General features: G+C 34.8%; 2 protein-coding genes across 5 annotated transcripts in view; both read right to left on the reverse strand.

Moving 5' to 3' along the window:
• The window catches only part of LOC110102857, an 82939-nt gene extending 82226 nt beyond the window's left edge, over positions 1–713 (reverse strand). For all 4 annotated transcript variants that reach the window (XR_002303887.2, XM_028693282.1, XM_020831346.2 and 1 more), the window contains exon 1: positions 536–713. The gene's annotated coding sequence lies outside the window, so the exon portion shown is untranslated. The remainder of the gene's footprint in view (positions 1–535) is intronic.
• Positions 714–3104: 2391 nt separating this feature from the next.
• On the reverse strand, positions 3105–21601 carry LOC110102861 (inositol phosphorylceramide glucuronosyltransferase 1). Its single transcript, XM_020831353.2, has 10 exons — positions 21175–21601; positions 17871–17991; positions 17574–17759; positions 16140–16303; positions 9406–9513; positions 9065–9202; positions 8818–8967; positions 7820–8105; positions 7618–7741; positions 3105–3458 (listed from the first exon to the last, which is right to left on the reverse strand). Exons 1-10 carry the CDS (start codon positions 21403–21405, stop codon positions 3317–3319), a joined length of 1650 nt encoding a protein of 549 aa, XP_020687012.2. The 5' UTR covers positions 21406–21601; the 3' UTR covers positions 3105–3316.
• Positions 21602–22476: the final 875 nt, after the last annotated feature.

Genomic DNA, 22476 nt, shown 5'->3' on the forward strand with positions numbered 1-22476 from the left:
TTTGCATGGCCTAAATGATGCTATGAATTGCTTAGCAGATGAAGAAAATAGTGCCCCCCAAGTCACATGTAACTTCAGAATTCAGAAACAATATATAAAGACAAAAATCTTCAAAATACGAGTTCATTGAAAGAGTTAAGAGAACCCTAATTTTGGCCAAATGAAAGCAAGGCGTGCACTAGCAAAAAACACTCATACTACGTAAAAAAAGAAATAAATCACGCTATGAAAATCCAACATTGCCTGAACAAGAAAAATCATGCTTTCACCGGATCCGCGCCCAAAACCCGAAGTAATATTCTAAATACTATTCCGCCGATGATCCCACGTGAGCCGCCAAAAAAAATCTCTACAAAAACACCTTCGACGGAAAAAGAAAAACAAAAAGAAAAACTGCTAACACACAAATCTTGGAAGATTACCCTAATTTGAACAAAAGACCGAGAGAACCAAGGCAGTCAACAATTTTGCCAAATGGCGCGTCAAATTATACATAAGAAACGGAGATGAATGCAGTGAATGTTCACTTACTAACCAGAAATTTATAGGCTTTGCAGCAGCCAGAAACTCTCGCCTGCTCGCCGACGAGCCCGAGCTTTTAACCGGAAAAGGGGGGGCGGCGCGGCCGTCGAGACAAAGGAAACCCGACTCTGAGAAACCGGAGGAAAGAGAAAGACAGTCCAAACAGATACAAAGGACCTTGGAAACGCATATTAAGCGATTTAGAAGCTATATTCACCTATTAATTGTAAATATTTATATTCAATCAATTTTTCCCATAATTTAATAGTTTTATGATTAATAATATTCAAACCTTATATTTACAAATAACTCCTCTTTAATGTTAATATTATTATAACTTAAGGGGCTTTTTTATTTCAAAAAAAAATCAATGTAAAATAAAATTTCTATATTTTATTCAATAAAATAATGAGGTATAAATTAAAATTTTTATGAATTTTTTTGCATTCCCTAATTCATTTTTGATGTATTATAAACTTATCAAGTTTTGACCTAATTCTTTTTTCACAACAAGAAAATTTTGTTTCCACTGACAGCTGTTAATCGCCACTTACCTCTCCATCGCCATCACAACCATCTGTTACTATGGACGTCTGCCACCACCATCATTTTATTTCATATTTTATTAATTTTTCTTCCAGTCAAATAAATAATAATAATAATATTTTGTATTCATTTTATTTTTATACTTATTTAAATAACTTAAAATATTTCAACTAATTACATTTCTTTTATTATATATTTATTTTTTTAGCAAATCAAATATTTCCTTAATAAATGAATAAATGTGTCAAAATTAGATGTTGGGCTCATGATCAATTAAGGAATTAAATTAATTATTAGATGAGTAAATTATCTCTCTAAATTATATTATTATTTTGTGATTTCTATCCATCATGTAAATCAGACTTATTCTATTTCGAGTTTATTATTAAATATTGCCATAAATAAGTATTTATTATAATTTGATAAGTTAAATATAATTATACCATTATTGTTGGAAGGCGCAATCATAAACATATACCCAATTCGATTAAAATCAAATATTGCTTAATTTGGGGCCAATTTATTTTGGAAATAAGTTGGAATAAATACTTGAGTATACCAAAGCATTTCTTTAATATGTACATTTAATATAACATGTTTTTATATATAAATATACAAAAGGGCTATTCTAGAAAGATAAGTAGGATAAAATTATGCATTTTTTTATTTGTAAGTAGGATTATCAAGAAAATAGTTATTATTCATGAACATCTCACTAAGAAATTCATTTTCGTTTTGTTCTTAACCAAGCGAGCTAATGTTGGAGAGATATTTTGAGCATGTTTTCTTAAGAAGCATATTCAATCGTATTTTCGCCTTGTACTGCAACTAGAGAATATGAGATTAGAGGGACGGGTTAGAATAGTATCTTTGTCTCCTTAGGTTGTGGTAAAAATGCTAAAGAAGTTGTGGAGGGCAACGGCCATTGGAAATGACAATCATGTGATATAATGATCAAGCAATAGCGATCAAGCAATGGCGGCTATGCTAGACTCTTATAATGATGATATAGCGGCAACAATATGCCAATGATGATTAGGTAGCATTGGTGCTAACAACAGTTGTTGACATCGATTATCAAACAGATTTATAGAGTTTGCAAATACGTAAACACTTTCCAAATTTAGCTCCAAGTTCAAGTTGTGTAGTACGAAAATATGTGTCGGAGCATTTACGGGAGATTGACGGTCTTTAAAGTTTAAACTCCTACATGACAACATTTATCCATTTTACAGAGGAATATCAGAGATTGCATCAGAGGATCGGTCCTTTACCGGAGACCAATGGTCTTTAGGCTCCTACAGGATAGTCATTGCCCCTTTTATAGCGGAAGACTGGAGCTTGTGTTAACGGATCGGGCCTTTATCGGATATTGACATTGTTCAAACTCCTACCGGACAGTCTTTATCCCTTTAACAAAAGAAAATCATAGCCTACATAAGAGGACCTACTTTGACGCTGTCGACAGCCTCCAAATTTTTGTCAGTCTATTTTTTTTTCTCAATTTACGAACCGACTTAAAATAACCGTGCCTTTTCTCCCACCCTTGGAGAGGATATTTATAGATCCATGAAGGAGCGAGTTTGGAAAAAAAAAATCTTCTTGAATTTTTTGATTTTTTTTTTTTAACTATAAGATCTCTTCAAATTCATCTCCAAGTTCAAGCTCCTTCATGATTTAATTATAATTGCATAAAGTGATAACTTGATAGATTTAACTTAAGTCTTTAAAATGCTCAACTAAATGCTTCATATTAAGACCCTTAATCATAGACCACTATTTTAATAAAGTGCCTTAAAATTTTTAGAATTAAGTGTTGGAATTAGAGTTTCAATTATCATAAATTTAATTTTGAAATTTTCAAATTTAATTATTGCATTGCAAATTTCAGCATATTACAGTGTAAATGTATCATCACTACAGAAGTCGCTTGGTTACAATCACTACAGGTTATAATTTTTATCCTCAAAACTTTAAAAAACTTTAAATTTTTGCTTATTTTTGTATCGTGTAATTGATAAATTATATGAATAAAACAACGGAAACTGCACGAATTTTCACCAACCACTTTTCAATACATAATAATATTTTCCACACAAATGTAAAAATTACAGAAATCTAAGGGAGAGGGAGGTAAAAAAATGGCCTAAATTGAAAGAAACTCTTCACTAATTACAAAATTTATGATGAAGAATTAGTGTACAATCAGGTATGAAGGGGATTATTTAATTAATCTACTCATGGAAGATCAACAGAAGAAGCATATCGTTCTAGTTCTTGGGAGATCACGGTCTTCTATCCCTTTAACAAAAGCAGTGAGAGCGAGATGCTCAGAAGCATAGGTCATGAAAATTGACAGTAATATACCTCCAGCAATCATCACTCCCAATCTGTTGATCATAAAACCAAAAAAAAAAAAACAGTAGAGATTCAGGAAAACAAGTAATATCATCTATATCATCATTTTTCTATATAAGAAATTCAGGAAATTAAAAACTATCATATTAGGTTTCACTATATCTTTTATTATCATTGGCTAGTTATTATTAATATCACAATAATAAAATTATATTTCGTATAATCAATCTTTATTCTACTTGCTAAGGGCATCTCCAACCGAAAATCTCATTTTTAACTCCAAAATGTCATGAAACTAAAAAATGTCGTTATTCATCTCCAATCGAACTCCATTTTGCTCCGTAACGGTCGTTCTCTTCTTTCGCGCGTTTCCTCGGCAAGTTCGATAGAGACCAAAAAATGGCGAAAATGAACAGTGCATACTGTTCATCCGCAATGAAATGGCGTAAGAATTGCCACTCAATTGGAGCGACGGAAGAACGACAAACATTTGCTTGCCTTTCCATTTGAGATGCTCTAAGGCTTCATTTGGAACATATTTGTTACTACTTTCTACAACAACTTTTTAGCACAAAAAATTTTTCAACTAGAAATTTAGAAAACAAAAAAAAAAAATGTCCCAAACGAAATCTAAATCATTAATCTTGTAGACATGCCATCCATTCTCATAGATTTTCATATACTTCATGAACTGAAGCATATGCTTGACAAAGATTTGAAGTTTAAAATTAGAATGGAGTAAGAGATCATATTTTAACCTAACTTCTGATAGAAGTGAAATCTATTTTGAATGTGAAATTGGTCAAATTATGTCTACTAAAAAAAAAAAAAATTTCTGAGACACTATCTGTTGAGATTAATCTTAAAATAAATAATTAGGTTGATATTAATTCTACTTTTGAATCTTGGTTTCTTGATCTCCAAACTCATAAAAAGATCATTATAAAGAAAGTAAAATTTTGATAAAGAGTTTATTTATGACAAACGTCTTAAAAGAAATTTAAAATTTAAAACTATCTATCTAGTCAAATCTAAAAGTGTATATTTCTTTACGATTAATCTTTAAGTCATTTGGGTTAATTTTCTTTAAAAAATATTCTCAACATATAAAAAAATGTTGTGTTAAATTTTAAGGTTTTTTCATCATCTCTTCTTCTAAGAACTAGTTATATTTATAGTGCATTCATTAGCAAACATTAAATATGTATTAACATTATAATAATAATATTATTCGCTTCATATCATTTTAGTCATTTGCACTTGCAAAAAATTATTGTTATTATCGCAATTATAACTCTAATGTTGGTGAACAAGTAACATGTAGAATTTAAAATCAAATAATAAAGCAATGGTGCATTTAAATTCTTACAAAAAGTTTAAAGCGGTTACTTCCATTTAGGCTAAACTACGCAAGAGACTAAACGAAATCAAAACATTTAGAAATATCCAAAGTAATGCATACAAAATAGCTTTCAACATAACATTGATCTAACAAAGAGATCTAATAGCAACGAAACAATAATCCTACGCTTACTAATGGATGGCGATAATGGAACACAATCTCTTACTTTGAACAATCTCTCTACGAAGCAGATAGAATATGAAAATACACGAGTCAAGGAAGATGATCACATTCAAGGAGAACCCGTCTTGATAAGCTATGTGACATTCACTAGTGGTTCCTCCATAACCTCGGGCGTAGTGAATCTTATGTGGTCGACGGATTTTCCTATGAATCCGTCAAGGCGTAGATTAGCTGAAGAACTGCGATTTGAGAGGATCCACAATGATGTAGTCGTATTACGCAAGACCGGAATCAAGTTCCGGATTAGTCATACATCATAAGCAGGAGAAAGAGAGAGCCTAATAGAGGAAAGAGGAGAGAGTTGGTGGTGGGAAAAGAGGCCGGCGGCTTGTAGGGGAATAAAGGATTAGGGTTTGGGAAGAACTAGGTTGAGGGAATGTGGAAATATTCTTATCTCCAAATCTGAAATTATTTTCAGGTTTTGAGTAGAATTGGAGGGAAAACACTTTGAATTTGGATTTCAAAACACAAGCAATTAAGAGCCTTAATGTAGCATTAAAGGGGTGGAGCCCATGTAAGGGGCCGGCAGCATGGAGAGAGGGGGAGAGGGGGTTTTGTGGAGAAATTTAAATCCCCTTCCTAATTGGTCTCTTTAATTTAGGAGAAGAAAAATTCCACCCAAATTAAATTTGAATTAAATCATGAATGAGATTTAATACTTTCCTAAAATAGCTTTCTAATTTATGAAACTATTTGAAATTCAAAATATGAATTTCAAATGATGAAAATAATTTCCCAAATTATTTGAACTCTTTAGGTAAGCATTAAGGTGGCATTGACTCCTCATTCATGGAGACAAACAAGGGTGGCCGGCGGTGGGGCTTGGCTTGGGTGGGGCGGGTGGAGGAGCTAATGGATAAAAGGGATTGGGTTGGTGGTTAGGTTGAGGTGAGCTTTGGTAGGAGGGGTTATGGGGTGGAGGTTGGTGGTGGGGATGGCCGGCGGTGGAAGTGGAGTAGAAGGGAAGAAGGAAAGGAGGAGAACCAAGAGCCACCGGTGGTGACTGTTGGGTACGACGGGTGGCCTCTCCTAGGCTCCACCAAACTCTCAAATTCTTTCTCAAGCTCTTACCTAAGCCTCAAGAACACAATTGCAGGAAATTTCTTTGATTATCATTCAATGACCTCAAAAGAACAAGATGAAGGCTTTAAATAGCCTCTACAATGACTTAAAACAAAAGGACTCAAATACCCTCAAGGGTCTACATGACTCGATCCCTCAAGAAAGGGTAAAAAGGTAAATATGCTGAAATGAAAAAATACATCAATAAGTAGACAATAAAAATATCAAAAGTACATCGGATAAATCGTGGCCGTTGATCTACGACCACGTCAACGGAAGACTTTCCAACTGATGTCCCCTTCAATACTTCTAAGTGTAATGCCACTCATCCAGCTGAGCATCCTCATCTTTGCAGCATTTAACTTAAATTTCATGCTTCTCTTTTAATAAACAACATTCTGCGTCATAAAACTTGCTAGTATCACCACCATTTATAAAATTTTACCTTAAGTTTGAGGGGGCATTTTTCCATCACACAACAGGCCCAATGCATTCCTCCACTTCAACCATTCAACTTGAATTCTACTAAATATATCACATCTATTTAACCATCACTTTAAACAATAGAGCCAAGATATCTAAAATGTGTACTCTTTTTTAATGAATTGATTACCCAAAATCATAATATCTCACTATATCTATTATTACTAAAATTACACTCAGTGTATTCAATTTTAGATCGACTCAACCAAAACCTTTAGACTTTAAGATTGACCTCCAGAATTCAAGTTTTTCATCAACTCCCTCTCTAGTCTTATCAATAAGAAGAATATAATCAACTAAAAGCATACATCAAAGTACATCCTTTTGCAAATGTCTACTAAGAACATCCATGACTAGAATAAAAAGATATGGGCTTAATATTTATCCTTGATGTAATCCAACTAAGATAGGAATATATTTGGTTGAATCACCTTGTGTTTGAACATAAGTAATAGCTCTTGTATGCATATCTTTAATGACTTGAATATAAGCATTATTAATTAATTTCTTTTCTCAAACTCTCCATAACATTTCTCTTTGAACTTTATCATATGCTTTCTCTAAATCAATAAATATAGCATGTAGATCCTCATACTCTCTCTATTCTTCTCCATCAAACCTCTCAACAAATGTATAGCTTCCACAATAGACATACCCAGTGTGAATTCAAACTAATATTAAGAAATATTAGTATCACATCGTAACCTATGCTCAATGACTTTCTCCCATAATTTTAATGTATGACCCATTAACTTAATCATTTATAATTTGTACATTCTTATGCATCATCTTTATTCTTAAAACTAGAAACCAACACAATCATCCACTTATCTGCCATCCTTTTAGTCTTCAAAATAATATTAAAAAATTTAGTAAGCAAAAAATTCCTTCATCTCCTAATTATTTCCACTCTTCTATTAGAATATCATCAAGTCCCTTTGCTTTTTCACATTTAATTTTTTTAAAACTATTCTTTGCAAAACGGTTTATGATTTTTTCAGATAAATTAAAAGTTAGACATGTATAAATAGATTGTAAGGAATTTCTCAAGAGAACTATACCTAGCAAAAAGTGCAGAAATTCCAAATAGGAATGGCAGTGAAGGAACAATAACTGCTAGAAATGCCATCCCAGTGCCATAGAAGCATGTAACTGAACCCCAGTTAGACGAGGGGCGTTGATGGCCTGCACCGCAAAGTTTGCATCTTTAAATTGCAGAAAAGTCAAAATAAATTACAGTTCAGAAAATATGAAAAAACAAACCTTTGCCGGAATCATAATTAGAAGAATCCATTTGACTGAATGCCTTTCCCGCCTGACTAGCTACCAACCTTCCCCAGTTATAGACCAGGCGAAGGTAACTCCCAAACGCTACGAAAAATGTCACAAATGTCCATTCATACGTCAACAGCAAGCCAGTCCAAGGAGTCACTTGCCGAGGTATAATAATAAAAGAAAGAGCAAGTGACAATAAGGCAGCTGTAAAGCAGAAAAAGATCGATACTGGGCCCAAATAAGCAGGGACCTTTGAATTGGCGCCATTTAGAAACTGCAAATATGAAGGAAATCGCATAATCATTAGAAAGGTAAAAGGACACCAACTCTGAAGAAAAAGCGAACAAGAAAACCATTAGAAGTTTACAGAACAGTAGCAGGTAGAACTTAATGCTGTAAAGCTAAGTACTTTAATGATAATAACAGAGCAGTAAATAAATAAATAATCCTTAAAGCCAAAAGGCACCCTTTACTTTTGGATACTTAATATTGCAATTTTTACAGTTCTTCAAAATCAACATGGAGAATGAACATTAGATGAATCTTAATTAGTATCAAATCTACTTACAACTGAGCACATGTATAAAATGCATGATAAAATAAAAACCAGGAAATACAGTACTAATACATCTTGCATGAAATTTTCATGCAAATTCATATAAAAGAAAATTCCAATAAAAATAAGTGAGGAAATTTTCTCTGATTCCTACACCAAGGAACAGATCACCAATTTAATACATTCTGCACAAAAACAATAACTTCATGTGTTTCTTGATTTACAACAAAACATAACGATACAATCAGTATCGCTATGAACCATATAATAATAAAAAACAACAATTCTCTATAACAAAGAAACAAAACTAAGCTACTAAGACATTAGATTTTGTAAATGTTCTTTAAAATTTGGAAATTGAATGAATGGTGTAATGTTAACAAAGAACAGCCATATACACTGGTCTTGACTAAGAACAATTAAAACAAACCTGTTGATTAGAATTCCCCATAGATGATGAAGTAACACCAACAGCAGAATAAGTAGGAAGCCCCCCACCAGATCTATATTTATTGAAGAAACGTCTAGCATAGTCACAAATAGAACTCCGAGAAAATATGTTCAATAAATCGGCATTCACCTGGAACAGAAGAAAAAAAATCCTAATAGCTAGCTTTCGATAGAACCAAGATTGCCATATTTCAAATGAGTAACAAGTAAACATATAATATGTGAACCTGAGAGCATGATCTATAATAACAGATCAAGAGAACTATTATGGGAAATGCGAACAAAAACTTGATCAACAGCCTCTCACTTGGGTTTGTTCCACCTCCAGTTCCAGGAAGCGATTCTTTCAGCTGCATCCTAACATTCTGCAGAGTGGATTCATCAAAAATAGTGGAAATTATCTCACTTTGACCAATCACAGCTATTTTGATTCCACCATATATAAGAATAATTTTGCATAAAAGAAAGATTCAAACTAGTAAAAAAAGAGGGGGCAGGAGTATATTGAAGAACATAAATTGTCACATTAAGATTAAAGAATAAATCGGCAATAATATGTATAAAGCACCTGCCACACTTCCACAGGCTTCACAAGCCATGCTGCCCACCAGTCCCATGGTTTAATTGGCCCAAGTGTATAGTGGATAACTTTAAGTTCTCTCTCATCAACCATCCACTGCACACCCACAAATAAAAAAAAAAATTTCAAAGTGGCAAATAAGGGATATGCATGAAGGTTATTAACCCAAAGAAGAAAATTGCAAAAAGTCAAGTGAAACAACCATCATGAAAGCTAACAGGCATGTTAAGCAACGATGCAGAGTTTATGAGAATAATCGAATAAAAGCCACATGCACCATAATACATAAAAAATTAGTTCCATGGACTTGCTAAACCTATGATAAATTTTAGTAAAGGCTGCTTAAAGTTACGAAGTATACACTGAAGTTGGCCAACATAAAAAATGCCTCGTCACATCGGAGAGATACTAGTTAAAAAAAAGACAACGATAATTTAAAAAACATTCATCATCCATGCCCTAAACTCATATATTGCACATCTCTCATTAGTTTAAGATAGCATGTTTATATAAGCAAAGAAGAAAAAAAAAATAACGATATTCCTGACTTAAATATAATTCCAACTAAAAGGGTGCGGTGAAACCAAAAACAGCATTATATTGTTGAAAACCAGAAACCTTTAGTAAACCAAGGTTCTACCACCCAAGCTCTAATGAACAGTAAAGAACTGAAACTGTTGTACCAGGATCCTAGGATTGAATCCAGCCAACATGAAATTGTGCTTCAGCACTCAACTTATGTTAGTTCAGTGTGGAATATGATTGTGTTGATCAATCATGTTGTATTGTTGCCTCGGACCTCAGTTCAATTTGTGGTGTTCGCTAGTGGGTCTTCCCCTGCTTGGGTTTCAATGCTTTGAACCCAGTTTTTTCCATACAACGCTTCGGTGATGTGTCCCCGAGCGCTTCGGTGTTGCAAAGTTTGCTGGGAGAAACGACAAATAGCTATGCTCCAAGTTGGTGCCGTAGCATTGTGAGGCAGACTAAATAGTTTTTCTTCCTCGTTTTTCTTAAGGGTGGCATCCCTAGGTGTTATTGTCTTAACTTTCTCTTTTGTTTTGAGTGTGAGAATGGTGTAAGAGAGAAGAGAAGCAAGGAGAAAGCAAGAGAGAAGGAGATATGTACTAATTCTCCCCATTTTCATACTGGATTTTTTGGTGTGGTGTGACTGTGATTTTTTTTATGATTTCAAGTTTTCCAAGTTAAATCCTGGTGTTCTTTACTTCCCGCTGCATTGCTTTTACTTTCTTGTTTGTTTTGTTGGGGTGATTTACTTCCATCCCCAATAGCCAAACCTTCAAGTTCTAATGAAGACTAGACCAAGCATCATGCACAGAAATAATTACTGGTGGGTTTCCACGACACTTTTTTATAGTATTATTTTTAAGGGGAAAAAATTCTTTTCGAGGTTCAGGTGAAAAGGTCGTGGAAATGCATGGTAACTCTTAAAATGAAATGAGAAGGAAAATAAAGTCTTCCTGCTTAAGATGGTAGTCAGCCCCTAGAAGTAGAATGGTTGATTAATATCACTTTAATTTACTGCAGATTCCCCTTTTTTTCTTTTAACAACGATAAAAGTATAAAACAATTATTTAAAGCATCATTTGAGTCCTACCATTTTAAGGTGCAGGTTCCCCGCTTTTTTTTAGCAATGCTAAACCAATTATTTTCCTAGCAACGCTGAATAGGGCATCCCGAAAAAATAAACATGTAAAACATGTTTGATTTAACACAAGGAAAGCTAGATGGATTATGTAGGACAAATATGAATGATGTGGCATCATAGAATTCTAATGTCAATACTATTGTATTTCAGTTACAAACTTATCTTTAATATTTATTTTAGCTATCATAAGCAATGATATCCTTTGTCCATTTAGGAAAAAATTAAGTATTTTGGTCTTATCCGGTGGGATCTTCAATTATAAATCGAGGTCCAAGGGTCAATTTCACCATAAAATTAGGGTAATAATGATAGAAGAGTTATAGGGATAATAAGTAAATTGAAACCCTAGTCTTAATCATTATAGACCCTGAATACATTAATTAAAGCAGGGAACCTCAGAAATTGGGTCTAAATTTCAAACCCGGGATCAATCAATATATTGGGTCATGATTCTAAGTTATTGGCACATTCAATCTCTTGGCCATTCAATGGAGAAGAGTTGGAAGTTAATGTAATTCTCCTAATCCCAGATGAGCAAGAGGCACGTGTAGGCATCTCGTCTAGTGGGAGGTTGAAATAGGAAGTGATTTAGTGGGTTATTTGGTTGGCTAAAAAAGGAATGTAGTGTTAAAGGAATACTTTGGAGTTGTTTGGATGAGTGTAAAATAAATTCAAGTGAATAATTTTTTTTTTTTAGTTTGAAGAAACATGAATGTAGTTTAAAGTTTAAAGATGGTGGCAATCGGCACGTGGCGGCAGTGGTGAACGACGGCAAGTAGCGGCTGCGAAAGGTGGCGGTGGTGGTGGCCAGAGAGGTGGAGGTGGCAGATGGTGGTGGCTGCAGGCAACAGTCGACGATGGTTAAGCGAGCTTGCTCGAGGTGTAAACCGTTCTCGCTCAAAATTAGGATAGTTTAGTTTACCTAAAAAATGAACTAGAATAATTTACACTGCATTTACTATACATTGCATTCCTTTTTCATCCAAACAAACACTAAAATTTTCAAAACCCTTGCATTTGGAATACTTTACACCCTTATATAATCCAAACAAACCGCCCCTTAATTAAATCCCACTTCATAGAACCAGTCTAAAATCTACCAACGCATGTCTTACTATTTTAAGCATCTTCTTTGACATAACACTAAAAAACTAAAAAAAATAAAATAGATTGGATTTCAATCAAATAAATTATACCCCTGCATGATCAGGTCCAAAAAATGCACAAAATTAAGAGAGAGAGATAGAGAGAGAAAAACTAAACATTTAATTACAAAATAACCTCTTATTGACTTTCTAGAATTACAGAGCAAATGATGCATGTGACTATAAGTTGCATACTTGCATGGCAACCCCATAACAAAAATTCATAATTATAAATAAATATAAATGCTAGATAGAATAAACTAATATAGTATTTTAGCCTAACAAGATAACATTTTTTTCTAAGTTCTCATTTAAAATAAACAAATTACAATGATTATTATCTAAGAAAGTTAAAGAATGTCAAATAAAAGAAAAGATTGAGAAATGTGTAAAGAGGAAGAGCAGTTGTTGGCATCAGTTCGTGAGGAGAAAATATTAGAGACAGTGGAGCATTTGGTGTCTGCTCGCGTATCGAGGGAAATCTGAGATAAATATGAGAAGGTTGAGCCATGCTGCAATGTTCGTGTGTGGATGAGAAATCAGAAATGAAGATGACAAGGCTGAGAATTGTTGGATGTGGTGTTGGCATGTGAAGGAGACATTGGACATGAGACAAGAAATTTTAGCGTCTTTTGTTATTGCTTGCTTTGCTAGCCATAAGCCATTTGTTGTCGTTCCCCCCTTCTTCTATTTTATGTATTAAATTGACCACTCAACTAGGCGTGTGAGCTGAATCCAAAAGTTCTGAGTTGCCAACCATAAGACGACCCACGAAGAACTCTGCAAGTGCTTACGTACCTCTTGCACTTGAGCAACGAGCAATATGCACTCTACCCTCTCTGAGTGCGTAAGAGTACTACAACATAAAAAATCCTGCGTTTCATAGTGTTTCACCTTTAAATAGAACTTCAATGCATGTTTTTAACAACAGTGCTCATCCATTCATTCTTCAACATTAGACATCAATTCCTAGATTGATAGTGATGATCATCTTGCATGTGAAGGTAGACACAAAATGATTTCACATTCCAAAAGCAACTTCAACATAAAGTTTAATTGATGATATGAAATGGTTCTATAGATTTTATGTTATCTAGATCATTTATTATTTTAAAAACATAAACTTTCAATCCACAGACTAGCATAATATGGTTGAGGCCTAGGTTTTATTTATGTACAATGTACCTTAATGATGGGGACATCAAATCATGGAAAGTATATTAGAGACGTGGCCGATGATCTACGGCTACGATCGCGCCGATCTATTTTTGAGTCTTCATATGTATTCGTTTTATTTATTTTCTTTATGTATTTGTTTTAGTCGCATTTCCTTTTTTTACCATTAAGGGATTTGTCATGTATCCCTAAGGGCTATGTCGTCTTTATTTTCCCTTTTATTGTATGAGGCTATATATAGCCCTCTTATGTTTCTTTTGGAGGTAATGAATGAATTATAATCAAATTTCTGCACATTGAGTTCTTGTGAGAGCTTGAGAGTTTTTGGAGAGAAATCCCTTAGAGAGGGAAGTGGATCACCCACCAATCTTGGAAGAGTCCGGATTCGTGGCTAGTTTCTTTTATTTCTTCCTCCTCTTTCTCCCTCCATTCCTTTTGACCCCACGGCCCATCCAAAAAACCCCACCGCTGGCCAAGATCCCTCCCCCACTCCACCTAGCCGCCGGCCAAGACCCATTCCCCACTCCACCTAGCCGCCGACCATCCAAGGTGGTTCCCCCTTGGTTGGTTGATCCACCTAATTCCCCCGCCTCCACCTAACCCTAATCAAAACCCTAGCCTAGTAGCCGGCCTCTCCCTTCCCCCTTACCTCCAAAATTTTAAATTCCTCATTATTAATTTCCTTTCCTATAACTTCTCTTTTGGAAAGGTTTTCAATTTCAATTATTCAAATCAAATTTGAATTTTGAAACGTTTCCTAAAATAGAATCCTATTTTAGAAAAATTTCTAAAATCAAATCCAAATTAAATTTGAATTAGATTGGAATTAAATCCTACTCATTAATTTGACAATCCCATTTAATAAAGTAATAAAACCCTTGCTTATTTCCCCTAACCCTCTCCCAATGTCGTCGGTCCCCTCCTTGCCACTTGATTACTTTCCAAACTTCAAGCCTCTCTCTTTGGGAAGAATTCAAAGCCCCTCGCTCTCTCTCTTACCCGCCCCCTCCCTCTTCCCAAATCACCATTAAATCCTTTCCAAATTAAAGGATTAACTAGGGAAATAATTTCTTAATTCCCTCATCCTCCCTCTTCCAAAAATTTGAACCTACTTTTCCCCCTCCTTTGGCCAGCCACCCTCTCACCCTTTCTTCCACTTGGATTCTTGAGAGAAACTTCTTTCTCTCAGAGGGAATCCTTAAGGATAGCAAAGGATATTTTCTACAACACTACGAAACTGATGCATAGTCGATCCTGAACTTGACTCCGGCTTCGTCTACAACGAACAAGGCTTCGTCGACATCCTCCAGTCGCCCTTCTTCGATGTCAATCCAGAAGTAGACAATTCCGCCGAGGAGTACTTGGGGCGTATCATCTTCACCTTGTCCGAAGCCATCGAAGAGCAGTTTTCTACCGTTCAGTGGCAAATCACCACCGTGCCACGACGAGGGTGAACTTTTCCTCTTCAATTTCCTCCCTAATCTTTTTTCTCTTGTAGGTAGTGAATCAAGCACAAAGAATCGTGAAAAGCTACCTGACAATGCTTAGTAAACGAAGGACATGCGTTTGATTTTCTATGCATCTAATCTCATTGTTAACCTAGGGATGCTATTGAAAATTCTCTAAATTTGTATATGTTGAAATTCTAATTGTTTTGGTGATCTTAACTATTAGCGTGTGATTTGGCCTAAGCGGAGCCACCTCTCTTTTGTTTTCTATTATCATTAAGTGACTAACATTTTAATTCTTATTGCTCTAATTCAAAACGTGCAAATTCTTATCACATTCATTTAAATCATACCTAGTCCTACATCACTTAAACTCTATTTTCTCTTACCATGAGGGAAGAGCGTGGATGTCCAACTTTATTCTTAGAATCAAAATTACTAATCGCCATTGGAGTGATATTCAAGGTAAATCAAACAAGAATTACATATCCATGGTTTAAAATTGCGCAATATGAGGCTCGCCTTGAGGCCCGCCTTTGCGCAATTCAAGTAAAAAACGCCTCGATGCTTACGCCTCGAGCTTTTTTTATGAGGCTTGCGCCTCAACTTGGTTGAGGCCCGCCTTAAGGACCACTTCGCATCATGCCCCTCACTGGCATGAGGCTTACGCCTCACGCTATATGTATTAAAACTTACATAAATCTTGAAGTAAATGCCCGACATCGGACTCTATAGGAGATGAGGAAGGGGAGAGAGCAGTTCACCATAATGATGATTCAAATGAAGAACCCCTTAGTGATGACAGTGCTGATAACTTATGAGTTCTTATGATATGTCATTGCTATTTATTTTTGGAAATCGGAATTATATGTTAATGAAAAGAATACTGGGATTTCAGAAAGATAGAATTTTGAGTTGAACTATATTTCATGTTGTCTTATTATTGAGATATTTTGATTTCACTTCATATCTTATGATTTTATATGTTTTATATTATTCACTCATTAGTATATAACAAATTTATCATTTTATGTTTACGCAATCTTTTGATTTTCAGGCTTACGCCTCAAAATGCCTTGAGGCTTACGCCTCGCCTCACGAATGAAAAACGCCTCAATACCCGAATACGCAATTTTAAACATTGTACATATCTAAAGAGCTTTCCATAAATTGCATCACAAAAATAATTTGTGCAATGGTAATTCAAGTATTTGTTATAACATAAAAACAGCACTACAAGAAAGATGTTTCCAAACTTAATCACATTTTGAAAATTGCCCCAATTACCTTATTAGCAAGCATGTAAAGTCCAACATCAGCATTATACAGAGTGGACAATCGCTCCATCTCAGGAACAGGCCTACTCTTCCTAACATCTTCAGGTAGATTTGGCTCAAAGAGGTGGGCGTTAGCAAATTCACCATAGAAAGAATTAAGAAAACCCTGATCACCTGCATGGAATTGAAAAGTTAAAAGAAATTAAAGATGAAAATACATAAAACAAAAAAGAAATTAGCAGGCTGGGAGACACTGATAACTGTAGCTAATAGCTTAGTTTCCCAGTATCCAAGGTACAAAATCAATTTACTTCACAATTCGTGAACATGAAATAATATTCAGGATGCAAAAAAACCTTAAGCAGGGCAAGTAATCAGAAACGAGACTCAAAAATAAAGAGTTGAAATATTAACATGATTTCAGAATTTGAGACTTCTAAGACACTTTCTAATAAGAATATACTACAACAAAAACAACGTCAATCCTTTATCCCACAACATTGGGTAATCTACATAATCTTTTTTTCTACATTACATTCTATTAAAAGTCAAATTCTCATTTAAATTTAATAAAAAAAGTCATTTCTAATACTTTCTAACCAATTATTTTTAAATCTACCACTAACTTTCTTAACATAGGTCATATCACACCGACTCTCCTAACCGGGTCATCGAAAGACTGTCATTTTACATGACCAAACCATCTAAGACGACTATCTAATCTCATCTGCCAATGGAGCTACTGCAACCTTTTCACGTATATAGTCATTTCGCATTGTTTCTAAGTGTAAAGCGACTCATCCACCCGAGCATCCTCATCTCTACACACTTTACTTCAGTTTATGCTTCTCTTTCAATGGCTAACATTATGTACCATAAAACATTGCAGGTCTCACCACCATCTTATAGAATTTTCCCTTAAGCTTGAGGGGTATTTTTCTATCACACAACAGGCCTGATGCATTCCTCCACTTCAACCATCCAACTTGAATTCTACTAATAATATTCACATCTATTTCACAATTGCTTTGAAAAATAGACTCAAAATATATAAATCGTGTACACTTTGTAATAACTTGATCGTCAAAAGTCACAATCTCCCACTAAATCTATTACTATTAAAATTACACTCCATGTATTTATTTTATATCTACTCAAACAAAAATCTTTAGACTCTAAAGTTGACCTCCATAATTCAAGTTTTCCTTTCAACTCTCTCTAGTCTTATCAACAAGAAGAATATATAAACATGAATTTATAGACTCTCAGAGTTGATTATAAATGATGGTGAACATGTTATCGTCAAAAGATTAGCTTCTTAGAAATTTTTCTCGAAAGTAGTTGAGAGGATCAAATAAAAAAACAAATTAAAAATAATAAAACAACAAAGAATACATGATAAGTCTTTTAGTTGAGAGAATAAAAGTAATTGAGAGAAAGAAACCTCCTGTATAAGAAGGCAAAGAATTCACTTTGCTCATCATATCTTTGAAAAGAGAATCCGATGGCTCTACAACCATTACCCCAGAATTCAACCTCTCTGAATGCTTTAAGTTTGCACAAAATCTCCTACACTGGAAAAGATCCTCTATGTTCTTAACAACAATTGTATCTGCATCAAGATAGACAACTGCGAGAAATAATAGCAGCTTCAGTACTTCAAAAAAATTAGAATTCCCGCAAAAAAAAAAAATACAAGTTATTGTTAAAAACTTGTCCTATTATGTTAAAAACCAATTACCTTTCTTATACATGGTCATGTTAAAAATTTTCAATTTGGTGTAAACTCCCCAGAACCTTTTAGGCCTAACTTGGTTTGGATTTGTAAGCAGGCTAATAAGTTCCACCTTCCAACCATCAGCCTAAAGTATTTGACATAAATAATTAATATTTAAATTAGACATAAATTCATCATTTTTCTAGCATTTATACTGTACAGGAAATCATCTCAAAGAAAGAAAATTTTTAGCATGAGATATAAATTGCTTATTATGAACATATCAAACGACTTTATCAGAACAACTCGTAACAAGTGGGTATCACATTTTGTTGTTGAAGGTTCCACTAAATATTAAAATCAACCCAGAATTATACAACTATTTCACGCAAATAGAATAGGTTAAAGTCAAAACTATCATTGGTCGTTTTAAATTGATTAAATCAGTCAGGAAAAACATCTTTTTGTACAAAGAATACTAATTATACTTTGGTTCAAGTTTTGTATGCCAAATTCTTTTACCATAATCAAGTATTGCTAATTATACCATAATCAAGTTGTGGAGTAACATTTTATGATTGACATTCTAGCAAAACCTTGCCTACTTCTGTCCACAATTGGGTTAGATGGTGACAAGTTGCTTACGGGGAATGCCCAATTCAAAGATGATACTTGAGTTTTTACCATGATGGTTTATAAACAACAAAGTCTAATTGACAAAAATCAATAGTATAGCCGAAAGTTTAGCTTTTACCTTGAAGGTTCATGATGGGGACATCAAATCAAGGAAAGTATATCAGAGACATGGCCGACAATCTACGGCCACGATCGCGCCGATCTATTTTTGATTCATCATATGTATTTGTTTTATTTATTTACATTATGTGTTTGTTTTAATAGCATTTCCCGTTTTACCCTTAAGGTTATTGTCATATGTAAGACCTAGGGGGAATGTTGTCTTTTAGTTCCCTTTCACTGTATGAGGCTATTTATAAGCCCCTTTTGTTTCTTTTGAAGTCATGAAGAATTATAATGAAAAATTTCTACAACTTTGTGTCTTTGTGAGAGCTTGAGAGCTTTGGAGAAAAATTCCTAGGAGAGGAAAACATAACACTCACCAACCTTGGAAACGTCCGGGTTCGTGGCTATTTTCTTCCCCATCCTTTTTTTCTCCTCCTCCCTCCCTTTCCTTCCACCGTACGGCCAAGCTATTCCTCCCAAAACCGCCGGCCTCCTCCAAGACTTCTCATCGCCGGCCAACCCAAGCCCCACCCCCCATAGCCGCCGGCCTCTCACTCCACACCCTAACTGTCGGCCCTCCCAATTCCCCTCCAAGATTTATTACTTTCCTAAATTGCTATGTTACCAATTTGGGAAGGATTTGAATTCAAATTCAAATAAGTTTCAACTTCCAGTTCTTTCCTAAATCCCATAGCTTATTTTTGGAAAGTCTCCTTCAATCTAGTCACAATAAAATCTGAATTCCTTTCAAAGATTAATTCAAGACCCCTTTCCTAATTTAAGTTGACTTTGATTGGCAATCAGTCAAAGATACAATTTTCCCCTCTCAATGGTCGGCCCCTCCCTTTCTCTCTTGCCGCCTTTCTCTCTCTCCAATACCATTAATTCCTTTTCAAATTAAAATCCCACTTTAGGAAACTCCTAGCCGCCTCTCTCCCTCTCTTACTATTCTCAATTAAATTAAGTCCCATTGGACCCAATCAACTCTAATTGGCCGGCCACCCTCCCACCGTTCCCTTTTATTTCTCTTTAATTATTTCCTACTTGGGAATCTATGGAAGGAAAATAATTTTCTCCTAAACTCCCTCCAAACCTAAACAAGCTAGCCGCCCCCTTGCCTTTTGGGTGAAATTTCCAACCCAACCCGGCTGCTGTCCAACATTCTAGGACTGGTTAGTTTGCTGTCTAGAATTTTTTAGACATAGATGTGTGCTATCCAAAGGCTCCTGCAGCCACCAACTGCTGTCCAAGCTTGCGACAAGGTTTCTAAGTGCTGTCTTCACACAGGATATTCGTCAAGCAGTTGTCCAGACTCCAAAATTTCCTTCTTAAAGCTTTATTTCAAGTTTAATCTTGACAACAGTGAACTCTTTTCCCATCCTCAATTTCCTTCATATTCTTCTTTGATTGTGGTTGTGTATCAAGCATAAAGAATCGTGTAAAGCTCCCCGCCAAAGCTTAATAAACGTAAGGGAATAAGTGATGGACTTCTATGCATCTAATCTCATTGTTAACCTAGGTATGTTATTGGAAATCCTCTACATTTGCTTATTTAATTTTATAATTGTTTTGTGATTCTAACTTTTATTGTGTGACTTGGCCTAAGCTAAGGCACCCCGTTCTTCTTTTCTATTTTCGATAAGCGGCTAACGTTTTAATTCTTATTGCTCTTACTGGAAAGCATGCAAATTCGTATATCAATCATTTAAAACATTCATAGTTCTACATCAGTTCAAATGTGTGCTAGCTCGGCTTGTTAAGTTAACGGTCCAAAGTTTATTGTTTGCATTCGATGCATTAATTTATAAAACCGAACACGAGTTATTCATAAACATAAATTGAAAGTCATATATAAATTATAGAATATACATGTTGCAACATATACAAGTATACATTGTAAGTAGAGAAAAATACATATACAAATATATGAATATAAATATACATAATTCCTACATACATATGCATACATATAGACATAAACGCCTAAGTACACATGCATGCATGCAGGCGCGCGTGCACGAGCGCGCGCGCGCACACACACATATATATATAAACATATTCAAGCTATTATAAAGCTGAATATGATTGAACAATGTCTTATTAGTGTTTAGCTCGATATGAGCTTATAAAAACAAGTCTAATTCAAGCTAATTATCAAGATGAACAACAACAGACCAACAAAATTGACAACATATCTAATTTTGAAAGACATATGACACTAAGAATACCAGGACAAGCTATTCTTATTTTATGCCAACATTTTTTACTTTCAGTTATCTGTGAAGGGTGAAATCTATTTGGCTACTTCATTTATTGCACACATGAACAATAAGAAAAGAAGAGTAAAATAAGGACTCGAACTCCATTATAAAACCCGTCAACTGCGCATATGGAATGACTAGCCATATTCCCCATTTTGTCAGTTAAAACATTAAGGATCCAATTTTGATATCTGAACTGTTAATTTTAACCATCCTAAGAACAAAAAAAAAAAAAAACATACATAAAATATATAGCGATTAAAACTACTGATTACATCTCATATGGTCCTGCTAAAATAAAATCAGCAGATAAAACAAAATCAAACCTGAAGCAGCATCTTCGCATAATCGGAAACACCGTCCGACACCAAAACCACCATGTCCTTGGACGATCCGGTATCACGAATCGACTTCCCAAGCACCCTAACACCGAGAACGAACTCGTCTCCATATAGTAGTGTAACGTATGCCTCCTCGCTTCTTGCGGAACTCCTGCCTACGCTAGTCAACGCCCAAACAACCACCAGTAACCCTAATATCGACCGAGAACAACCCATTAAACTCGGATCGATCGAATTCGACAGAACGAAAGCACTCCTTAGCACCGTCTACCTCAAATAAATTCTAAATCGATAGCTCTTCCTCCTTCCGGAGCAGGACTGCGAAGGTAAAGAAAGAAAATAAAACTTCATTTCCTCCGCCTCCGCCCGCCGACTTTACAGTCATACATCTGACGAACTATTATCCGTCCTCTTCACGTGCTAAAATTAAAAGAAAAAAATTAATAAATATAGAGTAAGCTTTAAATGCCTAGTAATATGCTTAATTAAGAAATATTTTTGTTATTTATTTTGTTTTTGAGAAATTAGCCCAACTTTAGATAAAATCACCCTCACTTGTATATACAAAATTATTTATTGAAGTCCATCTTAAGCGAATTTGATTTAATTTAATTTGAACTTGATTGAAACCTAGTTCAAACTTTCTGATCTAAGATGCCGTCAACAATAAGCATCATCTTCTACTCACACAACGAAACTTGTCAATGCATTTCCCTAATTTGCTCTCATCACAAAAATCATTGTCTTCTCACATGTAGCTCGTCCCTTTGAAGCTGCCCCACCAAGCACCTCTAGTGAAATCGTATTCTCCTTACATGTCTTCGATCCCACCAACGAACCCCCGACAAACTCTTATCATGAAGTCCTCTTTTCAACACACATCATCGATCCTGTCGACAAGCCTCCAGCAATCTCCTATCATGAAATCCTCTTCTCCTCATATGTCACGGTCCCATGATACATGTTCCAATGAGCTCAGTTACAATCGTCAAGCAAAAGTTCAAGTCCTAATTCTAACTTTCAAACATGATTCAAACTATATAACAACATGAGCAATACAAAAGTAAATACAAAGAGGAATACGAAGGAATATAGGAGAAATTTAGCAAGTTGTGCATATGTTGGCAAGTTTTGGGACCTCAAACAAGGACTTGACTTATTGGAATAAAATGTAGCTTTTTAAATAGGGGTATTGGACGATGAGAATCAGGAAAAATGTAGCTTTTTAAAGATGGCTTTGCAGCCACTTGCACCAACTTAATGAACAATTTATTTTGCATATTTTGA

This window comes from Dendrobium catenatum, unplaced genomic scaffold (genome assembly GCF_001605985.2).
Source record: "Dendrobium catenatum unplaced genomic scaffold, ASM160598v2 fragScaff_scaffold_249, whole genome shotgun sequence".
Classification (NCBI taxonomy): Eukaryota; Viridiplantae; Streptophyta; class Magnoliopsida; order Asparagales; family Orchidaceae; genus Dendrobium; species Dendrobium catenatum.